This window comes from Myotis yumanensis, unplaced genomic scaffold (assembly GCF_028538775.1).
Source record: "Myotis yumanensis isolate MYYU_CA2020_CCGP unplaced genomic scaffold, mMyoYum1.0.hap1 SCAF_16, whole genome shotgun sequence".
In the NCBI taxonomy this organism is placed as follows: domain Eukaryota; kingdom Metazoa; phylum Chordata; class Mammalia; order Chiroptera; family Vespertilionidae; genus Myotis; species Myotis yumanensis.
In genome coordinates this window covers 19814483-19837390 of record NW_027223767.1, presented here as the reverse complement: position 1 = coordinate 19837390, position 22908 = coordinate 19814483, and the positions used below count along the sequence as shown (strand labels likewise).

The 22908-nt window shown below is 39.9% G+C and overlaps 1 protein-coding gene across 4 annotated transcripts in view; it reads left to right on the top strand.

The window, feature by feature from the left end:
* The first annotated feature begins 6998 nt into the window (after positions 1 to 6998).
* GOSR1 (golgi SNAP receptor complex member 1) overlaps positions 6999 to 22908 on the top strand; it is a 39501-nt gene continuing 23591 nt past the window's right edge. The window contains exons 1-7 of one of the 4 annotated variants that reach the window (XM_070395046.1): positions 6999 to 7051; positions 9346 to 9460; positions 14225 to 14312; positions 14669 to 14776; positions 16265 to 16321; positions 17657 to 17748; positions 22477 to 22551. In XM_070395046.1, the coding sequence (XP_070251147.1) occupies positions 7021 to 7051; positions 9346 to 9460; positions 14225 to 14312; positions 14669 to 14776; positions 16265 to 16321; positions 17657 to 17748; positions 22477 to 22551 (566 nt within the window). In that variant the 5' untranslated portion in view covers positions 6999 to 7020. Of the gene's footprint in view, positions 7052 to 9345; positions 9467 to 14224; positions 14313 to 14668; positions 14777 to 16264; positions 16322 to 17656; positions 17749 to 22476; positions 22552 to 22908 lie in introns of all 4 variants that reach the window. The other 3 variants (XM_070395045.1, XM_070395048.1, XM_070395047.1) reach the window with 3 other exon arrangements.

The following is a 22908-nucleotide window of genomic DNA, read 5'->3' as shown; positions in this document are numbered from 1 at the left end:
ATCTCTTCTCAAAAGCAATAGACCAGAAAGAGTTAATGTTTCAGTTTGAAAGTTTATACGTAGTTTTTCTACCTATACTAGGGGGAAAATAGTGCCAGGCCAGAAATACAGGAGAGTTACCTGGAGAGTGTGTCCGTCTCAAATTGACTCAGAAGAAAACTATCTTTTTGAAATAATTACATCATATAGTAGCCACATTTCTCCCTTCTGTTTGTAACTCAGCTCAGTCATCACAATGAACACCACAAAACTGGCCATCGAAAAGTTCATGTACCCATTTTAAACTTGTTAAAAATGTGGTCCTTTTTACAGATGAGCTCCGTTAAAATAATTTGCCCTGGCTTTTCTCTGCATAGTGGCAATGAATTCATTTCGCAATAATATGTTGCACTGCTGCTCTAATAAGAATTGGGAACGCAAAGTTATAGAAGAAACACGGGCTCTGCTGACAATCATAGTCCAGACCAGAGAAATAGAAAAGGAAATAAGCTATATTTCTGTAGCGAGTGGTTCTCTACAAAGGGAGTCTGCTCTAGAAGAAGGAGAGCGTAGCGATTTGAGCATGGACTTTCTAGCTGAGCCAATCTATGATTGATTCGTGGCTCTGCTACTTGCTCTCCTGAGACTTTGTTTTGTAAAAATTTCTTAACCATCTCTGAGTCTCAATCTCTGAACCAGTTAAGGATTGTAATGAGAAATAGGTGAAATAATGTTAGCAAAGGGCTCAACATAATATTTTACTCAGAATTGAATGACTGTGGTAACCAGCATCATTTGCTGTTGCTGATCCCTTTGAGAGAAAGTTATTCTATCAAATATATGAACAAAGATAGATGTAATAAGTAGTCTTTTAAAAAATATATATTTTATTGATTTTTTACAGAGAGGAAGGAAGAGGGATAGTTAGAAACATCAATGAGAGAGAAACATCTATCAGCTGCCTCCTGTACACCCCCTACTGGGGATGTGCCCCCAACCAAGGTACATGCCCTTGATTGGAATCGAACTTGAGACCTTTCAGTCCGCAGGCCGACGCTCTATCCACTGAGCCAAACCAGTTAGGGCCAGGTAGTCTTTCTTAATTTAGAAGAAATCCCTAGACATGAATACTAAAAAAAGAAAAAAACCTGAAAGTCTCCATTGTGTGATTCCATAAATTGTCTATAGCATGACAGTAAAGTTTAAAAATTTGTGCCAAATGTTTTATATCCTATACTAGAGGCCTGGTGTACAAAATTCATGCACGGGGGGGGGGGTACCCTCAACCCAGCATGCACCCTCCCCAATCCAGGACCACTGGCTCCTAATCGCTCACCTGCCTGCCTGCCTGATTGCCCCTAACTGCCGCCCCACCCCCCGCTGGCCTGATCGCCCCTCACTTCTCTGTGTGCTGGCCTGATCACCCCTAACTGCCCCCCCTGCTGGCCTGGTCACCCCTAACTAACCCCAGCTGCTGGCCTTGTCACCCCTCTTGGCCCCCCCCCCCGCCGGCCTGGTCGCCCCACGCAGCCTGCTGTTCAGTTGTTTGGTCGTCCCTCACTAACCCCCCTGCCAGCCTGGTCGCCCCATGTAGCCTGTTTGGTTGTCCATTCGGTTGTTTTGGTTGCGATGGTCGCTTAGGCTTTTATATAGAGAGATAATAAAAGGCTAATATGCAAATCGATCAGGGGAACGACCAGTCACTATGATGCGCACTGACCACCAGGGGGCAGACGCTCAATGCAGGAGCTGCCCCCTGGTGGTCAATGCGCTCCCACAGGGGGAGCACCACTCAACCAGAAGCCAGGCTCACAGCTGGCGAGTGCAGCAGCGGTGGTGGGAGCCTAAGCCGTCAGTCGGACATCCCCAGAGGGCTCCCGGACTGCAAGAGGGTGCAGGCTGGGCTGAGGGTACCCCCTCCTCCAGTGCACGTGCACTGGGCCTCTAGTTTGTTTATAAATAAAATCAGATTGTATGTATGCTTATTCAGTGCAAATAGTCTTACTGCTGCAAGAAGTCTGAACAGTGATGGTGTTTCTTTGTTCCCCAATGTTTGAAACATTTTCCTGAATTTTTGTCAGGAGTTTTCTCATAACTGAATCAAGACCCTTTTGATTTGTATCATGAACAGTAATCTGATTATGTTCCGTTTTCCAGATTTCTAGATGCTGATTGTTTTCAGCAAACATGAATGCTCAATGCTAATACACTACTCAGTTATGAATAAACGCCATCGTGTAGATCTTCGTCTCTTATTCTCACTTGCAGTTAGAATGCCAATGATTCCATGGTATTTATTGCATACCTCAGATAAATATAGTCATTTACTAACCACAATTATAAAGCAATCAAATCAGCATATAAAGCCCAAGTTTAACTTATAGTAGTATAACTTCCACCTTACGTTAATCAGTAGAATGTTAAAAGAAAGCATGTTATTTCTTTGGCATTTTGGCTGGATTTAGATGGAATTCTATTTCCTATTACTGTGTAAACAAATGTAAACAAGGCAGGCTAGAACTGGAGTAGAAAGGTGTTCCAGATTAGAGGCCAGCCTGGGAGAAGTTTGAGGACAGGAGGGTGAGAAGACTGCCGAGATGCCGACTGGGCAACATTTTTTTTTTCTAAGCTGTTTGAAGGACTGGAGAGGTACTAGGGTAACAAGGATTGATGGGGTCTAGATGCAAAGGGAGTTCAGGGGTGAATATAACAGTAAAAGTTTCCACCTGGAGGTATTTGCTGATGGTTAGGTGATGACTAAGAGAGACACTTAACAGCAGAGAGGCTAGGCGAGAGGCAGAGAGCATGAGCAGAAGCTGTAGGCGGTATCAGTGGGTCGGGGGAAATACAAGTTCAGCACCTACCACGGCAGAGGCCACTGGTCAACAGACTCTCAGATAAGACACGTAAGTGGCTGTACATTGGAAGTAAGGGCTCATCAGAAACAGACCAATTGGTACAGAGATACATTTCCACTTGGACTTGGTCCCACCCCTTACTGTGAACCTATGTGCCCCTACCTTCTGCAAGAAGTAGCAGTGAACTGTCTCTGGAGGAAGAAGATGTCATTTGAGCCTCAAGTGATTGGTACACATTCTAACCTACAATATACAGCATCCAATCAAAAGTTACTTTTATTATCAAAAGACAATAGCAAATAATGAAAGATCAAGAAAAAAAATAGGAATAGTCCCATGGGAGTTAGATTTTTTCATTTCAGTTAGAAACTTTAAAATAATGGTGATGAATACAAGAAAGTAGAAGACGAAGAATTTTAGCAAATAAAATCTATTTAAAAATGGAGGCTTTTGATTCTGGACACGATGGAGTAGATGTATTTCTCTTCCACTAAGCACAGAAAACACACACACACACACACACACACACCAAAAAACAAAAAACCCCTCATGCATTATATATAAAACAAATACTAAATCTCAAAATGGTGGAAGAAGAAGGCAGAACAGATAGGGACCTCAGGATCCAAGAAACAACACAGTGGTGAGTTCCCTGGGTTATCTTTTTGCCTTATAGATCCCATAATGCGTGTTGCCTCATATCCCATAATGGGTACTAGAGGAACTGGCAACCCTGAAATGTCAAAGGGTATAGGCAGGGGGAAAAGCCCAAAGAAAAGACGTCTTTGGCCATAGAACCAGGAAAGAGGCAGTCTACCAAGACAGAGTAGTTTTAGACAATAATTGCACTACTCCAGCCAAATGCTCAGAAAAAAACGGAGTCCTGTGTCTACCCACTGCCAGCAAAGGCTGCGTGGAAAGCCTACACTCCATGCTCACCTGGCTGTCCTGAAGGCATCCTCCCCACCTTCTGGGTGGTGTCAAAGAAGGCCCAGAGAGGAGCCAGGACTTTCGCCATGCACTGCGGTAATGAGGCCGCCATGACGTGGCGGTGGAGGCCACCTGGGGAGCAGGAACAAGGTATCAAGAGGCCAAAGGAAAGCCTGAACTTCCACTCCCCCCCCCCCCCCCCGCAGGAACAAGGAAGTCCCCCACCTCCCCTGCGAGCACGCTGTCATAGAAGTTCTGCTTAAATGGAGATCTAAATAAGATGCAGAGTCTTATAATACCTAAAGTATCTAGGATACAATTTTTAAAATCACTCATTATACCAAGAGCCCAGAAAATTTCCATTTGAATGAAAAAAGACAATCAATGGATGCCAACATCATGATGCCACAGCTGTTGGAATTATCTGACAAGGATCTAATAATATTTTAAGGAGCAATTACAAATAAACAGGAAAAAATGATAGTCTCAGCAAAGAAACAGAAGATACAATGAGGAACCAAATGGAAATTTTAGATCTGAAAAATACAACAATTTTAAAAATATTTTTATTGATTTCAGAGGAAAGGAGAGGGAGAGAGAGAATCATTGATCAGCTGCCTCCTGCATGCCCCTACTGGGTATTGAGTCTGCACCCGGGCATGTGACTGGAATCAAACCTGGGACCCTTCAGTCTGCAGGCTGACGCTCTATCCACTGAGCCAAACAGACCAGGGCTGAAAAATACAATAATTTAAAAAACTCAGTGAATAGGCTCAATAACAGAATAGAGGGGACAGAGAAAAGGCATCCCTGTCAGTGAGCATGAGGACAAAACAGTACAAATGATCCAATATGAACAACAGAAAATAGAAAAAAATTAGTAGACCCTCAGAGATCTGTAAGACTTTAACAAAAGACCTAGCATTCATGTCATTGGAGTTCCAGGAGAAGAGAGGAAAGAATGTGGGGCAGAGTAAGTATTAGAAGAAATAACAGCTGAAATGCCCCCAAATTTGGCAAAACATAAATCTAAGATTCAAAAAGCTGAGCAAACTCCAAGCAGGATAAAACCAAAGAAATCTACACTAAGACACATCACAGTCAACCTTCTGACAACTAAAGAAAAATAAGTTTTCCCCCCAAAGGATGGAAACCAACCTTTATTGCTATATGTGTTTTAGCAATATTTTTAGTAGAATAAAAATATCTATTTCAGAAGGAAATAACATTCCATAATATTTTAGATTTATAAATATTTTAAATGACTTTAATGACTTTCCTCATTATATTCAACCCCAAGCCTGATATGGGGATTGGTAAACTTTAAAAAAAAATTTTAACTTTTTGCCATCATCATTTATGCCCTCTATGCCCTCTTCCACCTCCTCCCCATCAACTCTCCCACCCCACAATCACCACACTGCTGTCCATGAGTTCTCTCTCTCTCTCTCTCTCTCTCTATTTTCTTTTTGCTCAATCCTTCCACAGCCTCCTCATTACACTCCCTCTCCCATCAGAGCTGTCTGCCAACTCTTTTTATGTCAAAAATAAAATGTTTGGAAAGCAGCCTGGCTGGTGTGCTCAATGGTCAGAGCATTGGCCTGTGAACCAGAGAGTCTTGGGTGTGATTCCCCATTGAGGGCACATACCTGGGTTGCTTGCAGGTTTGATCCCCAGCCCTAGTCAGGGTGTGTGCAGAAGGCAACCAATCGATGTGTCTCTCTCACAATGATGTTTCTCTCCTTCCCTCTCTCTCCATCTCCATCTTTCTAAAAAAATCAATGGAAAAACCTGGTTGGGTGAGGATTAACAACAAAATTTTTGAAAGCAGTGAAAAAGGAAAGATGCCTCACCTATAGTAGAAAAACATCTAAAACAGCCAATTTCTCACCAGAAACTGTGGACGCCAGGAGGAATTGTCACTTTTATCAAGTGCTGAAAGAAGAAATTGTCAGCCCCAGATTCTATTTCTGGCAACGGCATCTTTCAGCAATGAAGGGGAAATCAAGACATTCTCAGATGAAGAAAAACTAATAGAATTTGTCTCCAGCTGGCCTACTCTTTCAAAGATGGCTAAAGGAAAAAAAAAAAAAGATGGCTAAAGGACATTCTTGAAGCAGAAAGAAAATTATAAAAGAAGAAATCTTGGACCATCAGGAAGGAAGAAAGAAAAACGGAAAGGGTAAAATCTGGGTAAACACGGAACACTTTCTTTCTTCTTTTGAATTCTATAAATTAAGTTGGCCCAGCTGGCAGGGCTCAGTGGTTGAGCTTCGACCTATATGAACCAGGAGGTCACGGTTCAGTTCTGGTCAGGGCACATGCCCGGGTTGCGGGCTCGGGGTGTTTCTATCTCTCTTTCCCTCTCCCTTCCTCTCTGAAATCAATAATAAAAAAATATATTTTTTAAAAATTATGTCTGACAGTTGGAACAAAAATTATAACGTCTGATGTAGTTCTCAATAAATGCAGAGGAAATGTTAAAGGCAAGTATAGATGGGAGCGGGTAAAGGGACAAGTGTAATTTAAATACCTTTACCGCACGTAAGGTTCCTACATTTCGCTGGAGCTGGTAAAATGTGGACAGAAGTAGATTGTGTTTATGTCTCTATAAAGGGCGGGTTTGGACAGCAGCTAACAGCCTGGGGGGTCAGGATGACCAATGGAAGCAGTTAGCACACGGTCTAGATTCGGTGGCTGGGAAGGAAGAGGGCTGGGACTGGAGCTACTGCAGACAGAGGAGAAGGCGACCGCGCAGAAGGGCACGAAGGTCAGAGGTCCGGGATGACGGAGCACCGGGCGCAGGTAGGATGAAGAGGTCGGTTGGGCTTGGGAAGAAAAGGGCCTCTGGCTCTGAGAAGGGAGAGAGGCCAGCTGAAGAGGTGCACTGCGAGCAGGTGAGGCAAACAGGGAGCTGGGGCTGAGGATGACTTTCTTCTCAGACAGGTAGGTCCTGCTGAGAGAGGGGATGAACCGAGCAGAGGGCGATGATGCGATGATGCGATGATGCAACCTTGCAGCGCAGAGAACGGATAGCAGCATCAGAAAAGCAGGCGTGTCCGGCGCCAAGCATGAGATCTTCAGTCGCGCCCCTCGAGGGGTGTCAAGCGATCAATCGACCACCAGGTGGCGATGTCTCTGGAGGCTCACGTATCCCATCGGCCCTGGCGCCAGGGCGGAAGAAGGCGCGGAGGCGACTCTCTAGCCCGCAGCGCCTGGACTCTCGTCTCCCGACTGACGTCGGACAACAAAGATGGCGGCAGGAACCAGCAATTACTGGGAAGGTAAGGGCGAGGCCTCCGGCTGGGACTCGCTTGGGGGCGGAGGGGCTGAGAGAGGACGGGTGTCGGGGGTGGCAGCAGAGGAAAGGGCCTGGCCTCCGTGTGGCCGAGCGGGGCGGGCAGGGCGTCCAGTGGGAGCCTCGGGGCCTCGGGGCTGAGGAGAAGGAACCGGCTGGGGCAGGGGGCTGACCCGAGCGGCGGCGGGGCCTGGGGCGGGGGTCGGACCCGGAGGGCTGAGCGGGGATGGAGAGGAAGCCGGGTCTGGGTTGTCGGAGGAGAGCCAGGCCGAGAGCGTCGCGGAGCCCGGACGAAGGGGCTTTCCTGTGAACTCTGAGGTCGGAGAGGGAACGAGTGTTGGGCGAGGATATCCCGAGGCCGGGAGCCCGCAGGAGCCGGCGCCGTGGACAGTTAGGAGGGAAAGGAGAAAGGAGGAAGGAGCTCGTCGGCCCGGCCATCGAGGGGCGGTTGTGTGAGCGGAGTGTCCGCCGCTGAGCGCCCTCGGCTGCCGCGGGCCGGGCCTGGGAGGTCGGGTCCGTTTGCTGGCGGAGGAGATAGCCTGACCCGTCCGCTCCCGAGATCCGTTTCGTTAAACAGAGAAAGTTGAGAGAACCAGCGTGAATTGTAATGATTGCATTTGTGATGCCTTTTCTACCAACAAGACAAAACAAAACACAAAATCATCTTGCGATTTGACGAGCGCGTTTCTTTGATTCCTGAAAGAGGACCCGTGTGAAAGTCATGTCCTGGGCCGCGAGGGCAGCGCGGGCAGAGAAGGCTCGCTTTTCTCTTTCAAGTGTTTGCTTTACTGCAGCCTAGAGACTGCTCTCTGAATTCTTATTTCCCCCCCCTTTTGAACTATTCCCTGTTGCTACCCCCTGAAGCCTCTGGAAGCCACCACCAGCAGCAGGATGGTCACTGTCCGCCTCCGGGTCTCAGATGCTTAATTCTGAATTAAGTCCATGCGTACTTGCCTGTTGTGTGTTGAGAATGCCTCTCCTTGCTGTTCTCTGCTGGAGAAGGCAGTGACCGGCGACAGAGGGCGGGCTGGTCCTTTAAACCGTATTCAAAGTGACTGTGCGACACGTGTGTCCTGGCTCGGAGGTAGTTTTGATTTCTGCATCAGTGGCTGTGGGATCCTGAATACTCGTCGCCGGGCTGCAGGTTTTGGGAGCGCTGCGCTGTCCTCATTGTAGCAGCTTGTTGTGGACAACCGGCTCTGGGCCAGGCGCTTTAGATACAGGATTCCTAATGGACAGGGAACCCCTGGAGATCGGGGTGTGGAAAAGGAAAAGCTGGGCCTCGCAGGTTCAGTAGATCGTCAGTACACCGCAGAACTTGAGGCTGAGCGGAGGCTCTGAGACTCGGTTTCTGGGGGAACACGCTCCACCGCTTTACGCTGCTCCCTACTTCTGGTCGCTGATGAGTGTATTGAAATAATGTTTTGTATTGCTCTGTCCTGAAAGAGGAGGTCCTTACAGGATTCTTCCCACGTTCCAGCCCGTTCACGTTGACCTCCTCTTCACCATGAATGAGATTCCTTACAACTGCATGGGGGTGTTGGGGCTGCCACTTTTCTCACTCAAGCCACTTGGATGCCAAACCAACGTCTCTGCTTGCTCGCTTGTTTCTGTTGTATTAAAACCTACGCTGTTAGTTTGGTTATACTTACGCTTGACCTTGTTAGTAGCACATTTTCTTGGTTAATTTCAGCCTCCAAATTTGGGTAAGCTTATTGAAAGACAGTTGTTTACATCTTTGTCAACGATTATTTTGTTCTTCGTGCTCAGTCACTTAAGTCATTCTACTATTAAGAATTTGATGAGCCTAATAAAGTTTTGGGATATAAAGAAATAGGAAAATCTCTGTCAAAAACAGTGATGGTTTCTTTTTTATAAAGTTAAATGGTAAATTAATATAACGTTGGCCATAAACCGCAGTCCGTTTCTTTGTGATTTGTGTTTTCTTTTGTTTTCCCCCGACTTACAAAATTTATTTGTTGCTATATAAATAATTTCAGGGATGTTAGAACATTTGTTGTCTAGTTGTCTTTCGGATAAAGCCGAAAATTTGCGTGTCCCCCCTGCCTTTTTGCCCCACCTGAAGTTTAAAATAAGTGACGGTTTGCTTTGCTGGGTACATCTTTGGTTTCTTCCTTTTAAAACTTTTTTTTAAAATTGAACCTAGATCAATATATGATCATTTTCATAGTTTGTTTTCTTCAGAATAGCTTTGTGCATTTTATGTCTACTGATGAACTTTTTGTGTCTGAATCATTTGCTTTTATAATTTTGTTAAAGATCTCAGGAAACAGGCTCGACAGCTGGAAAATGAACTTGACCTGAAACTAGTTTCCTTCAGTAAACTGTGCACGAGTTACAGTCACAGCAGTGCCCGAGATGGAAGACGCGACAGGTATAGGTACTACCAGATCCTCTCTCTTATGCCTTAAACTGTATAATGTTCTTAAAGCATCAAAAAATAAACTAAAATGTAACCCTGTAATTTGTTCTATTGGTGGATTTTTGGTATTTTATTTTTATGTTATTGTTTGTTTTTAGTGATTTATGAAAATCCTTAATTCTTGAAACTAGTATTAATTTGGGGTTCTTAGGCAAAGATTGTGACAATGTCGGGAGAAAAATGCTAAGGCTTACGAATGAGCTTGTGTCAGAAATAAGTTTCTAGGTCAATCAGTTTAAGAAAATGTGGTTGATTTGTCCATATTGTATTCTTATACCTTCTGATTGCTAAATAGATGTGAGGAACTACCCAAATGCCAAGTACATGTACTGCTATTCTGGCATTTTAGAATGAATCTAATGCAGTGTGTATCCTCCCTACTAATCATCTAAGCTATTTTTAATTTTGGTTCTTTTATGAGAAACCAATATACTACTCTATTGACTGTATAGAAACTGTGTTTTTATTAATTGAGGTAACCTTGGTTAATAACATATAAGCTGCAGGTGTACAACATTGCAGTTGGACATCTGTGTGCATTGTAGTGTGTTCACTACCAAAAGCCTGGTTTCCATCTGTCACCTTACATCTGACCCCCTTTACCCATGTTTGCCCTCCTATTCGCCTTTCCCTCTGGTAACTGCCCATCTTTTGACTGTATCTGTGAGTTTATTTTGTTTGCTAGTTTCTTTCTTTTTTGTATTTCATATATGAGTGAAATCATATGGTTTTTGTCCTTTTCAGTCTGTCTTACTTAGAATAATATCCTCAAGGGCCATCCATGTTGTCACAAATGGCAGTAGTTCATCTTTTTCACGGCTGAGTCCATTCATTCATTGATGGATACTTAGGTTATTTCATACCTAGGCTACTGTAAATAATGCTGCAATAATATAGGGGTGCATATATCCTTTTAAATTAGTGTTTTCATATTCTTCAGATAAATACCCAGAAAAGGAATTGATGGGTCATATGATAGTTCTTTTGGAAAATGTATTCTTATCTTTGAATCTTTTGCTCACTTTAGGCCATTCACTTGCTTCGAAAGTATTAGGAAATATTTCAGACATAGAAAAGTATAAAGAATAATATATTGGATTCTCATGTTCTTATCTCCTACTTTAAGAAATAATCTTGACCAATTCAGTTAAGCCCCTGATAGCATCCATTTTTTTCATCCTCATAATCTCCATATATATTTTATGGTATGTGTTTGTATTCCTAAACAATTCATAATATCCTATCGAAGTTATTTTGCAACTTGCTTTTTGGTTTAACATTATCTTTGAGATTAAGCTATGAATACATTTAACATACATTATTATTACACTAGAAGCCCGGTGCACAAAATTCGTGCGGGGGGGGGGGGGAGGGTCCCTCAGCCCGGCCTGCACCCTCTCGCAGTCCAGGAGCCCTCGGGGGATGTCCGGACCATCGGTCGGACACCCTTAGCACTGCCGTGGAGGTGGGAGAGGCTCCTGCCACCCCGCTGCACTCGCCAGCCGTGAGCCCAGCTTCTGGCTGAGCGGCACTTCCCCTGTGGGAGCACACTGACTACCAGCTCTTGCACAGAGTGTCTGCCCCCTGGTGGTCAGTATGCATCATAGCGACCGATCATTCTGCCATTTGGTCGATTTGCATATTAGCCTTTTATTATATAGGATTATATTATTGTTTCACAATTTATTCTGTAGATGGACATTGTTTCCAACTTTTGCTAATTAATAATAATTTTAATAGCTGACACAGAGTGTTTATCATGTATCAGGTACTATTCTAAGAGCTTTATATAAAGACTGCTGGGGCCCAGCTGCAGTGGCTCAGTGGTTGATCATTGAGGAGGTCAGGGTTCGATTCCCAGTCAGTGCACATGCCTAGGTTGTGGGCTCGATCCTCAGTGTGGGACGTGCAGGAGGGCAGCTGATCAATGATTCTCTCTTATCATTGATGTTTCTTTCTCTCTCTCTCTCCCTCTCCCTTCCTCTCTGATATCAATAAAAATATATTTAATTTTTAAAAAAGATTGCTGGGAACATTTTTTACCTATAAAAATGTTTTATGTATCTCCCAGTGAAGTTGCAGATAGCAGAGTTGTTAGTTGTTATCTTCTCTATTTTACATACTTTTGTGAGGATTGGTAATGGGCGCGATATTTTTCTCAACTTATAATAATAAAAACTGACCTTGGATTTGAACCCAGGTCTTTCTATCTCCAAAGCCCACTCTCTAAAACTTTCTATGCACATTTCAACAAAAGACTCATTCCAGCACTATAGCCAAACTGTTGCTTTCTTTTTAATTTTAAATAATATATATATTATTATTGACAGTATTACAGATGTCCCCCATATTCCCTTGTTGCTTCTTTTTAATAGGGCACATTATTAAAGAATTAAAGATAGCAGGGCCAACATATTGACTCTAGGATCTAAAAGTAAGCTATTGGCATGTCACACATAGCTTTCATCGTACTGCATTGCTTTGGGCTCACCTTTACTTAGCAAGTAAAAGAATGAGGAATATTTTTTTATATATATTAAACATATTTCCTGAATTTAAGTCTCCCACTTGGCTATGCCAGTGATTATATAGTTTTAAAACTCCAAATAGTTAAGAGATATAATTACATGATACTTTTTCTATGTTCTCTATGCTTCATGAACTTAATACTTTTGTGACTCCTTTAAAGGAAAAACTATCTTGAAAACATTCCTGGAGAAATTCTGCAATAAAACTGGGACTGACTTTGTGGAATTACTTCAGCCTAACTGTCCCCTTCGATAAGAAACTTAAGGCCGTGAGGATCAAGAGCCACTCTGCATTCTTTTTTTTTTTCTTTTTAATTTGCATTCTGAAGTGTTTTGTTTGTTGCTCAGGTTGAAAGCATGTCATGATGAATAAACTCAGTGATGAGTAATTTTTTTAGTTTCTGTATTTGGAGAACGTATTGGCCTATGAATCATCACATACCTATAAAATGAATTAAATTTAACTGAATTTTAGTATTGTGGAGAATGAGTTTTGACCATTTTCCTGGACTCACCTATTCTCCTGAGAATGGTGAATGTAGAAATTTGCCTTCTCATTCATTCAGCAAGTATCCATTAATCACCTACCATGTGCCAAGCAAAATTTTAGGAGCTAGGTATATAGATGAATGAAACACAATTTCCCTTCTCATAGAGCTTACATTCAGACCAGTTTTTCTTTTTCATATGTCTTGTAGGGGAGGATTTGTGTTAGTAGTATATAGAGAATTTTTGTCCAGGCACATTTTAAGATAAAACTGCAGAATCTTGGATTGGCTCTGACACAAAGAGCTAGAGCCATGGTTGGGTGGCTCAGTTGTTTGGAGCAGCGTCCCCTATATCAGAAAAGGTTTGATTTCCTGGTCAAGGTATATGCTGTACCTAGGTTGCGGGCTTGATCCAGTCGGGGCATGTACAGGAGGCAACCTATCAATGTTCTCTCACATCGATGTTTCTCTTTCCCTCTTCTTCTATCTCCAAAAATCAATTTTAAAAATCTGTAAACATGAAACACTAATCTATAGAGATAGAAGAAAGAATAATGGTTTCCTTGGGGTGGGCATTGACTAGGAAGAGGCATAAGAAAACTTCTTGAGTCAGTGGAAATATTCTCAATTTTTACTTTGTTGATTATATGGGTATATGAATATACAGAAAAGGCATCAAGCTATACCCTTATGATTCTTGTATTTTTCTGCATATAAATTACACCTCTAGATGTAATACTCTAAAAAGACTATAATATTACCTTTGCAGTATTCTGGCAGAGAATGCATAACCTCAGTCTACTCACAAGGAAATATCAAAGGAACAAAAATGAGGAACTTTTCTATTTAAAAAAAAAAATGTTAATGCATAAAATGCCCCCAAAAAGACTGTTGAAATGTTCCAGATTAAAGAAAGCTATGGAGACATGACAACTAAATGCAATAGCTGACAGTAGATTGACTCCTAAACTGGAAGGGAAGAAAGGTATTAATGACTCTATTGGGACAACTGACAGCAGGTTAAATAAAAATGTACCAGTATACACTTATGAAGTTGACAACTATACTGTACTGCTGTAAGAGAGTATCTTGATTCTTAGAATATACACCCTAAAGAATTTAAAGGTAAAAAACCATGATATATATAACTTGCCTTCATATGATTCAGAGAGAGAGAGCAAGTGATAAAGCAAATGGGATAAGATAAATCTATGTGGGTTTTCTTCTCATGGTACTGTTTTAATTTTTCAAATTTTTGTACATTTGAAATTATTTCCAAATAAAAGTGTGTGTGTGTGTGTGTGTGTGTGTGTGTGTTTCTTTTAAAAAATTATAGTTTCTTAAGAAACAGAAAGAGCCGAAACTGGTTTGGCTCAGTGGATAGAGCGTCGGCCTGCGGACTCAAGGGTCCTGGGTTCGATTCCGGTCAAGGGCAGGTACCTGGGTTGCGGGCACATCCCCAGTGGGAGATGTGCAGGAGGCAGCTGATAGATGTTTCTCTCTCATCGATGTTTCCAACTCTCTATCTCTCTCCCTTCCTCTTTGTAAAAAATCAGTAACATATATTTAAAAAAAAAAAACAGAAAGAATTGCTCAGGGATTATACTTGACCTCTTAAGAATAATTACCTTATTATTTTAAGTATGTTTTAAAAGATTAGTTTTAAGTAATAGATCCTCTTTATTTGAACTTTTCTTTAGCTCTGACACAACACCTCTTTTAAATGGATCAAGCCAAGACAGAATGTTTGAAACAATGGCAATTGAGATTGAACAGCTTTTGGCAAGGGTAAGGACTTTCTGTTAAACGGCTTTTTTGCTAAAAATTGTGTATTTGTTAGATATGGTATTAGATTATATTAACACAGACATTTATTGAAGTCACCACCTTTCCATTCAAGGTGTGTGCTTCTTAAGCCACTTGAATTTTGATCACAGCTATTTCCAGGTCCCATGAGAGTTTTTTTTTTTAATTTTATGTATTACTTGATGGAAGTACTGAATCCTTGTGTACTAGCTTCTTGTTTTTGGTTTATTTGTTGCTGTTAGCCAAAGGGCAAACAGGCAAATAATTTATTTTATCTCTTTATAGTGCTTTCTAAAATATATATATATATTTTTTCCTTTCTCTTTTTTTTTTTTTAGCTTACAGGAGTAAATGATAAAATGGCAGAATATACCAACAGTGCAGGTGTCCCCTCCTTGAATGCAGCACTGATGCATACATTACAGCGACATAGAGACATATTGCAGGTAATACACTGGGCTTGAGAGTTTTATGTTGTTATGGGGTTTATTTTAATCCCTGAATAGATTGTGTGCACATGTACTTAAGAGAACACACGGGGAAATCTTCTGAGAGGATAAATGTCATGCTATAGAAGTTTGTCTTGTTTTACTTTTTTTTCTTGGTATTATAAAACTCTGAAAATGTCTGATATCTAAGAACTCTTGCTTTTGCCTGGTAAAATGGAATACTATTCATCAATAGGTAAATAAACCATGGGAAACCTTGCTAGCTAACTGAAACAGTGAAATAGCCAATGGTCTTGCATAGGCAATAATATGGTGGTTTAGAGTATACTTTTACTAGCCTTTGAAGATAACATGGAAGAGGAATAATTTACTATATTTAGAATATTGTTTGAGAAAATATTAAAACCAAATGAAATAAATTCTTAAAGATTTATATATGGGCTGTTAATATATACTATAAAATAGGAGGGCAAATCTTTTTAATATTGAAAAAATTCAGCAGCCATTTCTAATGTAAAAAACTCTTTTTAAAAGTAGGAATAGAAGGATACGTTAGTTGCCTAATGCAAAAAAATGTGTATTTCATATTAAAAGTTAGCATCATGCTTAATAATAGAGCACTAAAAAATTCCCATTAAAGGAAAAGGAAAAAAAAAAACAAGAATACCCACTATCACCACAATGTTTAATATTGTTTTGGAAGTTCTTTGTGGTGTAATTAATAAAGAAAAACAAGATAAAGGAAGAGACAAAATTTGTATTATGTGGCAGTGATAAGATTATATAGCTAATACAACCAAAGAAAACTAAAAAAATGTATTAGGAACAAATTCGGAGAGATTATAGATCACATTCTATATAATAAAAGGCTAATATGCAAATAGACTGAATGGCAGACTGACTGGTTGCTATGATGCACACTGACCACCAGGGGGCAGACGCTCAATGTAGGATGCCCCTGGTGGTCAGTGTGCTTCCACAGAGGGAGTGCTGCTCAGCCAGAAGCCCAGAAGCTGGGCTCATGCTGGCAAGCACAGTGGTGGCAGGAGCCTCTCCCACATCCGTGGCAGCACTAAAGATGTCCAACTGACGGCTTAGGCACAGTCGGACAAACCCCCAAGGGCTCCTGGACTGTGAGAGAGCACAGGCCAGCCTGAGGGACCCCCCCCCCCTTTCTCGAGTGCACGAATTTCGTGTACCAGGCCTCTAGTTAATATATAAAGGCAAGTAGTTTTTCTCATATAAACAATAACCTGTTCGAAAATACAGTGGAAGAAATTATAACATCCTATGTGTAAATGTACTAAGATGTATAGGACTTGAATGCATAAAACTATACTGAGAAATGTAAAATATTTACTCTGCTTTTGGATGGGAAGATTTCTCTCTAAATCAACCTATAAATTGAATGCATTTCCAATGAAAGTAACAGGTTTTTAAAATTTATTTGTTCCTTTTTTTAAAAAATTGGCAAAATGATTCCAGTTTATTTGGAATCATAGGCATACAAGATTAACCAAGAAAAAACATGTGAAAATTAAGGTAAGTTGTAAAGGATGCTTAATTCTGCCAGATATTAAAACCTGTGAAGAAGCTAGAAAAATTAAGAGTTTGATTCTAGAGAGAAAGGGACCAATGGAATTGAATAAAGTTCACCTATAGACCCAAATATGCATGGAAATTTAGTTTTACCATAAAGGTAGTATTTTAAATTCATGGGAAAAAGAGAGGTTATAAAATAAATAGAGCTGTAACTATTGGCTAATTATTTCGGGGTGTGGGGGAGGAACCAAACCTCAAATTCTATCTCATTTCTTCCATCCAGAATAAATTCCAGATGGATCAAAGATTTATATGTAGAAAAAGAAAGTCCAGAATAAAGCAAGGGTGAATTTATGCATTTTGGGTACTAAAAGACTTTCAAAGTAAAACCTAATACCAGAAACTATAAAAAATAATTTGCTTACTATACAGAGAAATAATAGAAATAAGAAAAAAGTTAGCCTAATATGAAAATGGGCAAATGATATGAACTTGTATCCAGAAAATGAATTGCCAAAGCCATAAAAAGATGTACAGCTGCCTTCCCAAATCAAGATGAGATAGGATTTTTCACTTGTTAGATTAGCAAATATTGGAACATGTGTAACCTATTATTGGCAAGAGTATAGGAAAATGGGTATTCATTCATTTTGCTGGGAACATAAATTAGTGCAGTCTGATTTAAATGTAAGATTCTTTAATCTAATTATTCTGGTAGGCATTTACTCTTTAAATACACTTTAATAAGGGAGAAAGAGAATTCAATAAAATATATATACAAGAATGTTTATTGTGGCATTTTTTAAAAAATATGTTTTATTGAGTTTTTACAGAGAGGAAGGGAGAGAGATAGAGAGTTAGAAACATTGATGAGAGAGAAGCATCGATCAGTTGCCTCTGGCACACCCCCTAATGGGAATGTGCCTACAACCAAGGTACATGCCCTTGACCGGAATCGAACCTGGGACCCCTCAGTCCGCAGGCCGACGCTCTATCCAGTGAGCCAAACCTTCGAGGGCAATTGTGGCATTTTTTAACAGCAAATAAAACAACTAAAATGTTCATCAATAGGTATTTTATTAAATTATGATAGTCATAGATAGATTTCTATTTGATAATATGGAAAGATTACTTGATATTTTAGTTCATAAAACAAAGTGTACAGCAAATATAGTATGATTTCTTTAACATAAATGAAAACTAGATAAGCTTGTATATGCAAGAACATATTTCCTGAAAGAAAATGAAAGTGATGATGTTATAAGCTGTGGAGCAGGATGGTTTCTACTTTTATTTCTTTCAGTGCTCTTTTAGTTTTCTCCCCATTTATTGCAGGATTATACACATGAATTCCATAAAACCAAAGCAAACTTTATGGCAATACGGGAAAGGGAGAATCTCATGGGATCAGTACGAAAGGATATTGAGTAAGTTACCTTTTATATTATTTTGTAGGATGTTTGTTCAGATTTAGATTTTGAGTATATCCATGATTATCAGCAAATTGAGTGGCAGAATCATGGTTTAGATTTAAAGGTTTCTAATGTCTGTTTCACTTTCTTTAAACATTGCTGTTACAATATGGCCTACTTTGCTGGTCTTACCCCCAGCTTTCCCTAGTTTTACCATTGCCTCCTGCCTACCTTGGCTTTCCTGTCTTAATTCAAAGTCCAGCTTACATGATAACTTCATGAGTTTTTCGCTGCCCCTACCACCCACCTTAAGAATTACAACATTACCAGTAACTGAAGCTCTCTGTGTTTTGCTTCCTGATGACCTACCTACCCCTCTATCTTGCCCCTACAATTATATATTCAGGAAACTATTTTTTTTTTTTTGGTAAATGCTTTTTTTATTTAAAAAAATTTTTTTTTATTGATTAAGTTATTACATATGTGTCCTTGCAGAGGGAACCGAGTGTGTGAATCAGCTGACCTTAAAATAGAGCGTATCCTGAATTTTCCAGGTGGGCCCAATGTATTCACAAGGGTCCTTAGAAGAGAAGAGGGAGAGACAGAAGAGATTCAGGAGGCAAAGGGGGGCCAGGGAGCCAAAAGGGGGCAAAAGGGGGCCAAGGCGGCCAAGGGGAGCAGGGTGGCAAAGGGGCCCCTTTTTTTGGTAAAAGTTTATTTATTTATTTATTTATTTATTTATTTTAAATCTTTATTGTTCAGATTATTACATTTGTTCCTCTTTTTTCCCCCCATAACTCCCCTCCTTCCAGCTCCCACCCCACCCTCCACCCTCACTCCCCACCCACTGAGTTCATCCATAGGTGCATGATTTTTGTCCAGTCACTTCCCGCATCTCCCACACCCCTTTTCCCCCAAGAATAGTCAGTCCATTCCCTTTCTATGTCCCTGATTCATTATAGTCACCAGTTCATTCTGTACATCAGGTTATTTATTCACTTGATTCTTAGATTCATTTGTTGATAGATGCATATTTGTTGTTCCTAATTTGTATCTTTACCTTTTTCTTCTTCTTCCTCTTCTTAAAGGATACCTTTCAGCATTTCATATAATACTGGTTTGGCGGTGATGAACTCCTTTAGTTTTTCCTTATCTGTGAAGCTCTTTATCTGACCTTCAATTCTGAATGATAGCTTTGCTGGATAAAGTAATCTTGGTTGTAGGTTCTTGGTATTCAGCACTTTGAATATTTCTTGCCATTCCCTTCTGGCCTGCAAAGTTTCTGTTGAGAAATCAGCTGACAGTCGTATGGGTATTCCCTTGTAGGTAATTGAGCCTCTTTCTCTTGCTGCTTTTAAGATTTTCTCTTTGTCTTTTGCTCTTGGCATTTTAATGATGATGTGTCTTGGTGTGGTCCTCTTTGGATTCCTTTTGTTTGGGGTTCTCTGCGCTTCTTGGACCTGTAAGTCCATTTCTTTCACCAGGTGGGGGAAGTTTTCTGCCATTATTTCTTGAAATAGGTTTTCAATATCTTGCTGTCTCTCATCTTCTGGCACTCCAATGACTCTGATATTAGTCCGCTTAAAGCTGTCCCAGAGGCTCCTTACACTATCTTCACACTTTCGGATTCTTTTTTCATTTTGCTTTTCCAATTGGGTGTTTTTTGTCGAATCTTTGTTTTGATTCTTGTGCTCCTCTGGTCTGCTATTGGGTATAATATTCTTCATTTCAGTCCGTGTATGCTTACTTTCTAATTTCTTTATCGTAGCATCGAGGGTCTCATTAGTTTTCGTGAGGCTCTGCACAAATTTATGGCAAGCCCTCAAAATTGCGATTCTTAGCTCCATATCCTCCATTTCTGTCATGTTTTTTTGTCTCCGCATCTTTTATGTTTTCTTGGTGCACCCCCTTGTGGTCTCTGTGCGCAGTCTTGTTCTAGCCAAGCCTTAATTGTTGTAGTTAACACTAGAGGGATTTGACCACCAGGCCGACTGTATTCAGGAAACTATTAAAGTAGCTTTTACTTTCCTGGAATCTGAAATATATCTGTTTTTTTCCTAAAATTATAACTGTATATAAAGTTATTTAAAGATTTTCAATATTTTTATGCTGATCTTAATCCATAATGTTAAAGGTTTGTTCTTTTCTTACCTACCTTTACCTCATATTCAATAATATATTCCAGCAGTTCATATACATTTTTGAGATTTCTTTTTTCTGTTTTTAATCATCACCCTCAGATATTTTTTCCATTGATTTTTAGAGAGAGTGAAAGGGAGGGAGGAGGGGAGAAGAGAGAGAAAGGGAAACATCGATGTAAGAGGACACATCGACCCTTGCCTCCCACACTTGCTCCGGTGGGTGGCAGGGATCAAACCTGCAACCCGAGGTACATGCCCTTGACTGGGAATCAAGCCCAAGACCCTTTGTTCTGGGGGCCGACACTCTAACCACTGAGCAACCAGCCAGGGCCATTTTTTATTTTTATTTTTTTCCCCACAACTCAACACAGCCAACAAGGCTGAATCTATTGAGCATCTAATTCAGCGGTTCTCAACCTGTGGGTCGCGACCCCTTTGGCGGTCGAATGACCCTTTTACAGGGGTCACCTGAGACCATCCTGCATATCAGATATTTACATTACAATTCATAACAGTAGCAACATTACAGTTATGAAGTAGCAACGAAAATAATTTTATGGTTGGGTCACAGCATGAGGAACTGTATTTAAAAGGCCAGAAGGTTGAGAACCACTGAATAAAGCTGAAGACTTCCCACTCTTGATGCCTATCATTGTCTCACTTGTGATAAGTTTATGATACTTATATTTCATGAGTATGTTACTTATGATTCATAAACTGATATACATTATCAATCATAAGATGATGTAGTGTACTCTGAGAAACATTTTCCTCAAGATTCTTTATTTTGTTGTAAGAGTAAGACATTTTTGCAGCAGAAATAATTTAGTACTCATTGCATTCAAAACTTTGTTCAAAACTCTAACCCACGATTTTTCAGCCATCAAAGTTAGGTGTCTACCTCCAGAAATTGTCTTGGAAAAATAATTTTTACTGTTTGTCTCTGTTTTACCTGTTTTTTATTTTTAGACATGTACTTTGTGTAACATAAAGGAGTAAAAAAAAACCCTAAACATTCTTGCCATAATTAGGAACTTTGTAATATTTTTAGTTTTTAAGAACATGTAAATCTTTTAATTTCTGAACAGTCTGTTTACATATACCTCTTAAGGAATGCATTTTGGACCAGTGTAGGGAACAGCCTTTAATATATAGGCATTTAGCTTCCCCATAATTTGTGGAAATTACTAGAATACAGCCCATTTTAATAATTTGTTTCCTGAGAGATGATCATAAAAGAAACATGTTCATCTATTCATCTAAACTATTTCCTGATTGCCGTCCATGAGTAAGACACTGTGCCAGTCACAGTAAAAGATAGAAATGAAAAGACCAACCTGGCCCTCTAGGTGTTAGAAGGCAGTTAGGCACTTACTCAAACTAATATAATACGAGGCAGAATACAATTAGTGAGATGAGATATAGCAGTAATAAATGACATTTTCAAGTTTTTGGCAATTACCATTTTTTGGGTTTCATATAATCTTTTGGTATTTATAGCAATTACTAGTTCTCATTTATAAAACTAGGTATTAAGAGACTTGTCGCCCTAACCGGTTTGGCTCAGTGGATAGAGCGTCGGCCTGCGGACTGAAGGGTCCCAGGTTCGATTCCAGTCAGGGCCATGTACCTGGGTTGCGGGCACATCCACAGTGGGGAGTGTGCAGGAGGCAGCTGATCGATCTCTCATCGATGTTTCTAACTCTCTATCCCTCTCCCTTCCTCTCTGTAAAAAATCAATAAAATATGTTTTTTTAAAAAAGAGAGACTTGTCTAAGGTCGCTAACTGGTTAATAAGTGAAGGAATATAGATTTAAATCCAAACCGTGAGTCTTTAAAGTCCAGTGTGTTCAGTTATAACATTCTGCTTTTCCTGGTGTTCTCTTTCTGCTGTGGTTTGCACATTAACTGCCTCTCAGCCAGTAGATAAGTTTTAGCAGCACGACCCTCTTTTGTCTTACTGCAGTATATGTACAGTTACTTGATGTTTTAATTTTTGTTCCTAATACTTATTGTGAGTAAAGAACAGAAACATAGGAGGTTAGTGACACAAGGCATTTTCTTATAAATTTTATAAGAAAATTTTAATGTGCTTAAGACCAAGATAAAAACCCTGAAGTATGCTAAAATTGGCAGATCATTAGCTTCAGTTTAGTGCTCCTTAGGCTTCAGTTGAGGGACTACATGTACCATTATGAAGGAAACACTCCATTTCAGTAGCTCTTCCATCCCATGTGCTGTGTAATAATTAGTCCAGAGTTTACTTACACTTGGAGAAAATAAAAATATAGGAGATAATAGACAAAGAAAGGAAAAGTAAGATTTTTGTTTGTTTAAGAATACTGGATTATTTTGGTGAAAAATAATGAACTCTTAGCCTAAATTAGAGCTATTCATATTTATTTATAATAAATTTCATTTTTAGAAGGAGATGAAAAGGAATATGCATTTTAATTGTTAATTTAAAACTATATAGAAGCTCAATTTGTCCACTTTGGCTATTACTAGAGTTGTCACATTAATCTTTTTTTTTTTGCAACATCTGCCAAAATGTTCTTAAATCTGCCCAAAATGTTCTTTAATTTTCTCTATTTTGTTCTAGGTCATATAAAAGTGGGTCTGGAGTAAACAACAGAAGAACTGAACTATTTTTGAAAGAACATGAGCACCTTCGAAAGTAGGTATTACTGAATGTATGCATATACTATTGTAGTTTTCCATGCTTAGTAATTCATTTGCTTATATAAGAAATTTTTGTGGTGTTTATTATAAGTGCTTTTATCAATGCTAATTCATTTAATTCTCTAGTTGACCTTGCTCAGTAGAAATGGAATTACACTGTTCCAACAGTAATTAGAAAAGATATGCTCTCGATATCAAAAATCTATATTCACATCACTTAATTGTTACCAGAAATATGTGCTTTATCGCCTATTTTTTTCTTTAGCAAGTCTATTGCTCTAATAATTTTGTCCACTTCTATAGGTTATTAGTAATAATAACGGTGATAATACTGATGACTTACATTTGAATG